Source organism: Mizuhopecten yessoensis, unplaced genomic scaffold (genome assembly GCF_002113885.1).
Source record: "Mizuhopecten yessoensis strain PY_sf001 unplaced genomic scaffold, ASM211388v2 scaffold8849, whole genome shotgun sequence".
NCBI classification, from domain to species: Eukaryota; Metazoa; Mollusca; class Bivalvia; order Pectinida; family Pectinidae; genus Mizuhopecten; species Mizuhopecten yessoensis.
In genome coordinates this window covers 12314-24133 of record NW_018407753.1, presented here as the reverse complement: position 1 = coordinate 24133, position 11820 = coordinate 12314, and the positions used below count along the sequence as shown (strand labels likewise).

The following is an 11820-nucleotide window of genomic DNA, read 5'->3' as shown; positions in this document are numbered from 1 at the left end:
TTTAGCCCATCCATTTTCGCATTTTATCTCCTTAAGTTAAATCAATGTCTTGTTTTAGTCAAAATGAAAAATAATATGCAAATAATTGATCGAAATGAACTTTCGGGGCTCAACAAAGGAATGGTTTAAATTACTTGAACTACCCCTATGTTTGATTATCTGGTTAACAATTAAAAAATCTCCAATTCTTACTTTTTCAATTCTAAGCATTGAATTATTCATCAAATAATTTAGGCCTACATGTAATCATGACGCCCTTTTGAATAATGAGGTATAACATTAGAACAGGCTGTATCCGGCTTTTTGTTCTTCAGAAGTGGTCATTTGAAGATTTTGTTTGTTCAACCCTTCTATAACAAAAGGAACTCATTCAAAGTTATTTTAATTCACCGCTTTGGGAGGATATTTTCTAGGAAGACATCAGCCAAATTTCACGACTCTAGTAATATTTTGTTCGATGGACGCATTCGGGCAGGTGAGCTTATGAAGAAAATTCTTGGTGGAATTGCTTCCTATCTTAGTGGCAGTTATTGCTGAAGTGCCAAGAGAATATTTATTCTGAATAAAAAACAAGTTCTAAACAACATCTCGGCCATCGTTTTTATTTATTTTAGTGAGCAGACCCTTTATGTAATATATCAGTTTCATAAAGAGGTTTTACATATAATGTATATGTATATATATGTATAATATTCAACTACATTTCTATTGAACAGCAGATACAAGTATTGCGATCAGTTGGAATATAATTATGATAATCTATAATTGGTGACGCAAAAACTAGATTTAACAAGATATATGATGAATGAATTAAATTTTCCTGTAGCCCTGGTTTGTACTATGACTTAAGCTGTACTGTAAAAACAAGGGTGACTTACATTGCAACCTCCAGAGGTGCCTGCACCGTCTACACAAATGTGTATGTCGCTGTTCAAGCTAGAACCGAGAGAAACGGAACAGGCATTGTCAGTCATTATCTTAACAAAGGTCTTCTGTAGTATATTTGGCAGCGAACCTGTAAATAAAAATAAAACATATGTTAAAAGGTTAGCCGAAAAACATTACTAACTTGTATCTTTACATTTTTTTATTTATTTTTTAATATTCTTTTAGTATGTATCAATAAAATAATGTCAAAGTTTAAATAGAATTATATCATTTTTTTACTTTAAAATGTGAAGGCAAAATTAACAAGTTTATATCAGTATATGTCAATGAAGATAAGAATAAAAAAGCTATTTTGGTTATTGTACGTAAGACGTATCATTATTCACAATATGGTGATGCTGTACCATTTTTGTTTTCTATCCACAAGGGGGATTTCTCTCTGATATAATTATAACTACCTTATCGAGTGAAGTGTAGTATTTAAGTTTGACACTATTTTAATTTTACATTTATTTAAATTGGTGTTATGTGTGTGTTGAAAATTCAAGGCGATTGCCTCCGCTGCAGGTCTTTTTATTCCAAAGGTTGGTTGAAGATTTGTAGCTGGAATTCATTTCANGTATATTTTACACATGCTTTGGAACTCTTCACATATGGTGTTTTCATTCTCTTGCCCTTTAGTACCACGGATGAGTCCTAAGTGGACAAAAATATCACGTGGTGCAATAACATGTTTACTGTGATCGATTTTCTGCATCTGCAAACAAAAAATAGTAAATAGATGCTTTTCTTACTTTACTTTTCTAGTGCTAATTCAAAGCATACGTGTCTTCTCATTACCGACATATTGAACACAGATATGATGTATCTTGGTCATGTTAACTCACCATGATATGATAAGCATGAACCATATATGATGCATCTGGGTCATGCTTAACATTAAGCAATGTTTACGCGTCAATTTATAGGCAGAAACAATTAACCACCATGCTACTTTGTAACTGAAGAAACCAAAATAAAAAGCAAACTTACTTTTTAAAAGACAACTATTATTCTTAACAATCAAAGGTCAGATCAAAAACTGTTTAACTAACAAAGATGTAGTTTACAACTGCAGGTCACACCGAAACTGTATGAGGTCCACATCGCAAGCTGTTCAACAAATGTCAGTTCTACATTACACCTCGGGGTCACATCACAGGAGAAGCTATTGTACTTGCTGTTCGTGCGATCTGATACATCTGAGACATTGCCAAAATGAAACCAAAACCGTATTTAGAACTCAATTTAAGATATATCAAACCAGAGGCTAATGGAAGAATTATAAGGAGAATAAGACCATGTGATAACCAAGGGTAAGCGTCTTTTGTTTCGTCGACGAAATCTGCCATGCAAATTTAGGCCAGGATTTTTTTCGCATATTCTTAATCTCAAAACAGTCTTATATCAATATAGGATTTATATAAAATTACACCATGGCCACTAACTTTTCAGCTAACGACAATCTTATTTTCCAACTGCGGGTTACGCCGCAGTGTTAAACATAACGGAAATCAAAAGTGATTGAAATACGGAAAAAGTTTATTTTACAACTTCAACACATGTTATGGACTTCATATCTTTATGAATCGTTTTTGTTAACTGATCAAATGAACAATGAGCAGTAGCATAAAATATTAAAGTTAAAAAAGATATATAAAAAAGAGAGAAGAAAGAACGCATATCTATTTCACATAGGTATTTTAAATCAGACACTATTGAGTTATAGGGTAGTACAAATCTCTCAGCAGACTTTGTTATGTAAATTCTGTTTAGCAATTATATTTGGCAAGGTTTCATTTGCAGTATTATCTCAATCTGAATACAACCTGCAAATCGTTATAGCCCCAAAATAATAACTGAAATGTAAAGAAAATACAATCAAATCAATAAAATAAAAACAAAAAAAACAGAAGCCAAAAACAAACAAGAAAAATTCACCATCGTATAAAGAGGTTACGAACGATGGGAAACACCCTGAATCCGCTTTCGGTGATTTATTGCGAATATTTGACTTCGCGGCTTGAAGATTTCTGCATAAGTATGCCTACTTACCACCGTTGCCGTTTGTTCTACCCCATCCAGTAATCACACAGTCCTCTTCGTTGTAGCCTGCTAGTTGGGCGTTAGTGACGGATGTCAAACTAATCGGTTGTTTGTTTTGGTTAAACGAAATTGAAGAACTTAGCTTCATGACAGCCACGTCATTTGGAAAGGCGCCTATAGAAGTGCTGCCACTATTTATGAAGTGTTCATGCTGAGAGGAGAACAAAATCCATATAATCAACCGAACGAGCTTTTTTATCGTTTAAATAATGTGTGAATTATACTGTTGAACAGAAGGGGAGTTGTTTAACACACTTGAATTGTATATGAATTTAAAAATTAATAGGAAAATTTGTCAAAATCAAATAATTAGTCAATAAAGTTTGCATATTATGAAACGAGCCACAACTCAAAAGAAAAAGCTGAAGGTCAGACTAAATCAAATGAAGCTGACTTACCGGTGTCACAGCGGATACGCCGTGCCTGGAACCCCCACTGCCGCTCAGACTGGAACTGCCCACATGGATCGTGTACGAACTGTGATACAATATGTAAAGTTAAGTATCTAATCTTAAACATGTTGTATCAAAGTTTTCCTTTCTACACAAACAATGTACGTATTAAACGTACTTCAAGACTAACTGGGACGTTTCGCTTATCGATAGATAGGGAGTGTAAACACACTGCATCAGATAGGTTACAGATAGGGTGTAGATCTAGCTCCCTCCCCTATTATGTCAGTATCTAGTCATACAGATGACTCAGCTAGTACCCCCCCTCGTCTCTATTCATGTTCTGAGTTTCCCTGATTTTGATTGCTTCTTTGATATACAGTTTCGTCACTCAGTCATAACTTAACAAAGGGACCAGTTGGTCTTGAAACGTTGCGACACATTTAATACGTACACTGGTTGTGTAGAAAGTAAAACTTTCATATGTAAAGTTAAGGCTGTATGCTTCCCTATCATAATACACCGTTTTAGAAATAGTCGCACTCATAGAAGATTCAAATACCTTTTCAATTTCGTTTTTTGTTGCTGAACTCACTGATAGATAAACTACAATGTATGCTTTGATAATACGCGTAAAAAGATACTTTTCAATTACAATCTAGTAATATTTAATATGCTTTAAAGACTTATCTCTAAGACAAAACACATGCATAATACGCACTATGGACTCTTACATAATTCACGGGTATTATGTATGAGATGATATACATACTTAAGGGAGGTAACTCTAAACAATCATGGGTAAAATGTCTGAGGTAGCACACTAGCAAGTATACCTCGTGTTCATTGAACACTGCTGTCGTTTTAAATGCTATTACTTAAAAGTAAAATGTTAAATGCCTATTGTCTATAACGATCCACTGTCAACAGAGGAGTCTTGTCTATAACGCCCCACTGTAAACGGAGAAGTCTTGTCTATAACGACCCACTGTAAACGGAGTAGTCTTGTCTATAACAACCCACTGTCAACAGAGTAGTCTTGTCTATAACGACCCAATGTAAACGGAGAAGTCTTGTCTATAATGACCCACTGTAAACAGAGGAGTCTTGTCTATAACGACCCACTGTTAACGGAGTAGTCTTGTATATAACGACCCACTGTCAACAGAGTAGTCTTGTCTATAACGACCCACTGTAAACGGAGTAGTCTTGTCTATAATGACCCACTGTAAACAGAGGAGTCTTGTCTATAACGACCCACTTTCAACAGAGGAGTTTTGTCTATAACGACCCACTGTAAACAGAGGAGTTTTGTCTATAACGACCCAATGTCAACAGAGTAGTCTTGTCTATAACGACCCACTGTAAACGGGGTAGTCTTGTCTATAATGACCCACTGTAAACAGAGGAGTCTTGTCTATAACGACCCACTGTAAACGGAGTAGTCTTGTCTATAACGACCCATTGTAAACAGAGGGTCTTGATAATCTGGCCTCCTCCGTATCAAGCAAATATGACCGGATTGTGAGATGAATGGGTTACTACACGAAATATGTTATATGAAATTGCTATCTATGACGTCATACATATATGCATGAATGTCATAAATTTACTGTTGAGTGGTGGCACCATTGACGGTGAATACTGTCGTCATCTGACAGTATCATGTGTTAAGACAAACACAAACAAACAAACCTTGCGCTATTTCCAACGCAGTGAGCTGCCGTGAGAACGAAGTCCTCATTAAGTATAATGGCACCACAGATGTGTTGTCCGGAAGACTCCAGCGAGGCCTGCCACGGAAAGTCATTGATTTGGGCGTCTCCACCTCCCACGATTCTGCTTTCTCTCTGTGAAGAATTCTGAAGTGCATAGGGGTGTTCTCGTTTCCCCAAATTTGGGAGAATACAGATAAGTGTTGCAAAAGAAAGACAATGGTGAGACAATAGTTCCAACAACTTCCAACTTTGGCACTGGTATGTTCACTGTGCAAGTGATATATCAAACATTAGGTAACCTCTCGTTAAAAATGTCAAATTATAGGATTATGTTTGGGTATAAAAAATATTACGACTTATTAAACACTTACTGACATTATAAATCTGTCATAAAACTCTAAACGTTCTCAGATTTGATTTTGTTTCACATTAACCCATGAACTCTGCATAAACAGTATATACATATATATGATCTCGGATATGTTAACCTCCATNTTGTTTCACATTAACCCATGAACTCTGCATAAACAGTATAATAATATATATATGATCTCGGATATGTTTCTAATACGTGTACCCTCCATATTTAATCGGTTCGTCTTGTTCATGTAATTTACTTGCTAGTTTCAGTAAAAAAAATCACGAGTTTCTCTCTCTCTCTCTCTCTCTCTCTCTCTCTCTCTCTCTCTCTCTCTNCTTTACTGGGTTTGATGGGAGACGTTATGATGGATGGTATCATGTTACGCCTATTCTTTTGGAGGACCTGGTCTCGCCTGTGTTTATCTATAATATGTTTTATTTACTTATTTGACATCATTACTCACAGGATTTATTGTTTCTTTCCCTTTGTTTTGATGGTCTGTTGTTGTCCTTTTGTACTTTGTCTGGTTCTTATTCGCGTGTATTGACGATGTGGTACATTTCCCGTTTTACCTTGAAACTTAATTGACGTTTTAACCTCCAAGTTGGCTCGGATTACCTTTATCATACTAATAACCCAAATTGTGCATTAAATGTCACTTAAAATATCGACAGTAGCTAGGAATGAATTTTGTTTTCATTTCATACACAAAACATGAATCTATACCATATATGAGTGCAATTTACAGTATACAAAGAAATTTCAAGCAAATTGAATTGTAGACTCCTCTTGTGCTGTTTTATATCTTGATGTTTATACATGTACATTATGATTGCATTGTTCATATCACAAAAAAACTCTACGATATCTTAATTTTATGAACATTATTTTTTATAACTTTTTTTCAAATATGTTACATTATACCAAGTTTAAGGAGTCACCACAGATCGCGGATTTAGAGTCTGTCTTAGGTATAATAATTTTCTGAATCAATGGGTCATGTTGTGTAGTAAACGAGTAAGTGGGAGTTTCCTACCGGGAAAGTTTAAATCTACTCGTTGAAGAAATTATTTTATTGTTCACAGGGATAAACGATTTATTTCCAAACAAACTGCATGACAAATGAAGATGGGAAGTCAACTTTACCTAGACACGATCTTCCAAATTAAGACTTTTGCTTAACAAAGACTTACCTGCGTCTGTAAGGTAATGTCTATAAGGTCCTGTCCCGGATGGTAGGGACTTGGCACCCCGGGCAACGCTAGACAGCCTAAACATTGAAGTCGAAAAAAGGTATTAGTTTCTCGTGCATTTATGTACAAGCTTATTCCAGTTTTAGTTAATGATGTACTAACAATTTAAATGACCGGCTTCATTGCTATGGATTCAATATGTGTTAAGAACAGTGAAACTCTCAGTTATTATATTCAGTATTTTATAGATTATTAGTCAGGGATATAAAAAATAAAGACACCATATTTATGATCCAGACAGACTTAAACCATTCAAAACTTTAAACAAATCCGTGACATAGGAACATTCCGTACCGATAGGCAACATTGCGATAAACAATTACATATCTGTAAACAACATGAACAATAATATCACAATTGTAACAAATCTACCATCCGTCGACATATGAATTCATGACTATGATACCTCAGCAATAGACTTACTTACTTTAACTCAACGAGACAAATGCAGAGCTATTGCATGCAATACGTAGATAACATATTTTATGGTTATATGATAAGTTCGTTATCAATGTAGATCGTTATTACTAGTAATAACACGCAACCGTATCTCAAAGTTTCTTACCGCTGAAAACAAGACTTAGGAGCCAAACTGCCATGGTGTCGACGTGCGAGTGAAGATAGTCGGAAGGGACCTACACGGGTATATATATATTCTCCTGTTCAAATATACCATCTGGCTCTCTCCCTCTCATTAACGCACACAACGTGTCAAGTAGAAGTGGCTTGAGAGCTTAATATTATTCATAAATTTTCTGCTGGCTTTTATTACTAGCGTTGCATATAATGTGTCACGGCGGGCCGGTTGTGGTCAAGACGAGTTTCGTGATATAATAAGATGTGAATAACGCATACGGGGATGAGATGAGTGTCAAAAACTATTGTCTTTCCTAAAACAAAGTATCCTCTTGAAGACAAAATAAAATTTAAAAAAATGGGTTTTTTCCCCCTTTCGACACGATGATATTGCATCAATTTACAACACTGTAAATACTGCAGAATGTTGTGTATGGTGTAGGCCAGTGTTTGTTTACGTGCGCGCCTCGTTAGAAGAAAAACTGTTTTAGGCGAGCCCGTTCTTAGTGCGATCTTAGTATTGTTCAGAACTACCTTTAGAAATTTATTTCAAGCTATTGATTTAAATTAACGTAATACGAAATGCAATTTATCTGCTATGCAAACCAATAATAAAATAAATGAAGAAAATAAAATTAACTTTATTAATAACCAATTCATGTTCATACTTCTACCAGAGAATGTAGCATATATACGTACTGTTTTCAAATACCATTTTATTGATGTGATGAATCATATGGCATTCTCTAAACCCGAAGCAATGCATTGTGCGTTCTTTTCTTGCTTGTTACAACACCTAAATGTAGGAGTACTAATAAGGGTGACAAGCTCTGTTATCCTCTCAGCACCCCTGGAATATGTCATGACGAAATCAAAGGTTCTATAAGCACTTTCTGGTGGACGATGTACATTAACATAATCGCGCGTCAGTTTAACGGTGAAATTGACTGGCTTGTCGTATCTCTGTAATCTTTGAAAAAAAACACAAGTAGAAGCATAGCCATTGGTCAGTCCCCCCCCCCCCCCCCCCCCCCCCGTTTTTTGTATTTTGATTTTTTCAATACATATTCCAGGGATTCAAGAAATTCGAGGAGGGTCTAGATGACCATGTCGTTATGGTGTGTGAAAAATATTCAGATATCATCTCTTAATGTTAATTAAACATATTAAATCTAAATGACGTTAGGTAATCTGTCTGAAATATCAACTGTTGATAGGAACAGCTCTAAACTATCAATTTAACGTAAGGAAGTTGTATTTTAACAAGATCTCTGGTTATGTTCATTGAGTACATACATATTCTACATTGTATTAATGAAGTATATGTAAGGCTTGTCATGCTGGACTTGTCAGCTGCATTTGACGTCATCGACCATGGCATACTTTATAAACGTCTGGAATACTCTTATGGAGTGACTGATACCGCACTATGCTGGATACAGTCTTACCTGAATGAACAACGACAGTGTGTTGCCATCGGATCTTCCACCTAACATGACAAAGTACTAGATTTCGGGGCTCCTCAAGGGTCGGTGCTAGGACCACGAACCTATTGCCTGTACTCCAAACCGATCGGAGAGATTTGTCGTCGCCATAGCCTTCGCTATTATTGCTATGCCACATAAATGTACATGGTTATCAAACCACAGGACAGTTGGGATACAATTTCAGAAAATAATGAATCTTGTCTGACGGATATAAATACCTGGATGAACGCCAACATGCTTAAGCTTAATCAGGAAAAGACGGAACTAATCGTCTTTTCCCCAAAGTGTCAGCAAACAATTGCTGTCCAGCTCAAGGTCGGTACCAGAACTATTGAGGCTGTTAAAAACCAAGGGGTATAATTTGATAGTTCACTAAACATGGAGAAACCAGTAAACACTATTGCCAAATCCTGTTACTACCAGATCGGGAACATCGGTTGCATCCGATAGTTTATGACTGCAGATGCATGCAAAATTTTGTTGAATTCACTTGTTACCTCTTGGTTGAGTTATGGTAACGCCCTGGGTTATGGGCTATGAGTTATAACTCATACTCGAAAGAGAAAGCACATCACACCTGTGCTATATTCATTGCACTGGTTACCTGTACGATACAGGTCTCAGTACAAAATTTTGGTGTACACATACAAGGCACTATATGGAACAGCTCCTCAGTACCTACAGGAGCTTGTTACCCTGTATCAGCCGTCACGATCACTGCGGTCGGAGTCACAATCTTTGTTGTGTTTCCCATAATCTCGTACTGTGACCTATGAAAAGCGGTGCTTTGGTAAGGGTTTCGGCCATGTTGTGGACTTGCTTACATGTACCATCTGCTATTAGAAAGTCAAATACCCTGACCAAATTCAAGAGGGACATCAAAACCTCTTCACGTCTGCATTTTGGGCTATTTGCAAAGACGTCATGTAAATACCACCCTTTATTTATTCATTGATGTCCACATTGCGATGATTATCTGCTTGCTTAATGTATAAAAGTGAGTGTAAGCCTTTGTTTTTGTTTCACAATTATAACTTATGCTATTATCCATATGTTGTAAAGCGCTTTAGAGTAATTTTACAAATTATATAGGGCGCTATATAAATGTTGTATATTATTATTTATTATTATAATAATATCTAAATAAATTTTTATTGTTCATTTGTATGAATCTTATGGTGGCATGTTCCTGCAATGGATTTATATACATGTATGCTTGACAAGTAAATAAAATTCGAACTTGAACTTGTATGTTTATCTAATGTATGCAAGTCTGTCTGTTAAACAGGTATGAAAAGTGTATGACGTATGCATGAAGAGCAAACAGGAAGTCTTAAAAATGTGTGTACAGCAAATAACAGCAGTATTGTAGGTATGTACATCAAGTAGAGTGTCATTCGTTTGTATTAAATCAAAAAAAGTGTTCTACGTTTTATCAATCAGTAAAGTGTAATACGCTTGTACAACAAAAAAAGTGTAATGTATCTTTACAACAAATAAAGCGTAAAACGTTCGTACAATAAATAAAGTGTTATACGCTTGTACGACAAATAAAGTGTTATACGCTTGTACAACAAATAAAGTGTAATGCATCTGTACAACAAATAAAGTGTAATACGTTTGTACAACAAATAAAGTGTAATACGTTTTAACAATCAGTAAAGTGTAATACGCTTGTACAACAAATAAAGTGTAATGCATCTGTACAACAAATAAAGCGTAAAACGTTTGTACAACAAATAAAGTGGTATACGGGTGTACACCAAATAAAGTGTTATACGTTTGTACAACGAATAAATCGTATTAAGCTTGTACAACGAATACTTCAGTTATAAACCTGACATAAGTCTTCATCTAATGTATGCAAGTCTGTCTGTTAAACAGGTATGAAAAATGTATGACGTACATTGTATGTATGAAGAGCAAACAGGAAGTATTAAAAATGTGTGTACAGCAGGATTGTAGGTATGCACATCAAGAAGAGTGTAATTCGTTTGTATTAAATCAAATAAAGTGTTCTATGGTTTAGCAATCAATAAAGTGTTATACGCTTTTACAACAAATAAAGTTTAAAAAGTTTGTACAACAAATAAAGTGTAATACGTTAGTGCAACAAATAAAGTGTAATGCATCTGTACAACAAATAAAGTCTAATACATTTGTACAACGAATTACTCGTATTACGCTTGTACAACAAATAAAGTGTAATACGTTTGTACAACAAATAAAGTGTTGTACTTTTGTTCAACAAATAAAGTGTAATGCAACTGTACAACGTGTGTACAACAAATAAAGTGCAATACGTTTGTACAACAAATAAAGTGTAATACGTGTGTACAACAAATAAAGTGTTGTACTTTTGTTCAACAAATAAAGTGTAATACGTGTGTACAACAAATAGAGTGTTGTACTTTTGTTCAACAAATAAAATGTAATGCATTTGTACAACAAAAAAAGTGTTATACATATGTACAACAAATAAATTATTATACGTTTGTACAACAAATAAAATGTAATACATTTGTACAACGAATAAATCGTGTTACGTTTGTACAACAAATAAAGTCTAATACGTTTGTATAACAAATGAGGTGTAATACATTTATACAACAAATAAAGTGTAAGTGTAATACATCTGTACAACAAATAAAGTGTAATACATATGCATGTATTTGCATCAAATAAATCAAGTGTAGTTTATACGTATAACTAACTAATATACAAGTATGTATGCTAAAAAGAAAAGTCCTCATAGTTATTAATAGGTAACTTCCTGTTGTCAATGAAATGCATCCAGACTGATGTTTGGGTCAGGGTTATCCGGACCCACACTTGAACCTCTCCAGGATAAAGTCTGATGTGCGATACATCCTTAAAAATAGATCACACTTTTATATACACATACCAAGTGTTGATAATTCTTCCCGTTCAGGCCACTTAGAAATCTCCTTCTAAAATATCATAAAATCTAATGCACTTAATGTATCGTTCATAAAAGAT

General features: G+C 35.0%; 1 protein-coding gene across 1 annotated transcript in view; it reads right to left on the bottom strand.

The window, feature by feature from the left end:
• The window catches only part of LOC110456806 (transmembrane protease serine 9-like), a 25514-nt gene extending 18114 nt beyond the window's left edge, over positions 1-7400 (bottom strand). The window contains exons 1-6 of the mRNA XM_021507769.1: positions 7323-7400; positions 6698-6774; positions 5121-5275; positions 3432-3510; positions 2983-3184; positions 879-1015 (exon numbers count right to left, since the gene is read on the bottom strand). Of these exons, the coding sequence (XP_021363444.1) occupies positions 879-1015; positions 2983-3184; positions 3432-3510; positions 5121-5275; positions 6698-6774; positions 7323-7356 (684 nt within the window). The 5' untranslated portion in view covers positions 7357-7400. The remainder of the gene's footprint in view (positions 1-878; positions 1016-2982; positions 3185-3431; positions 3511-5120; positions 5276-6697; positions 6775-7322) is intronic.
• Between the last annotated feature and the right edge of the window lie 4420 nt (positions 7401-11820).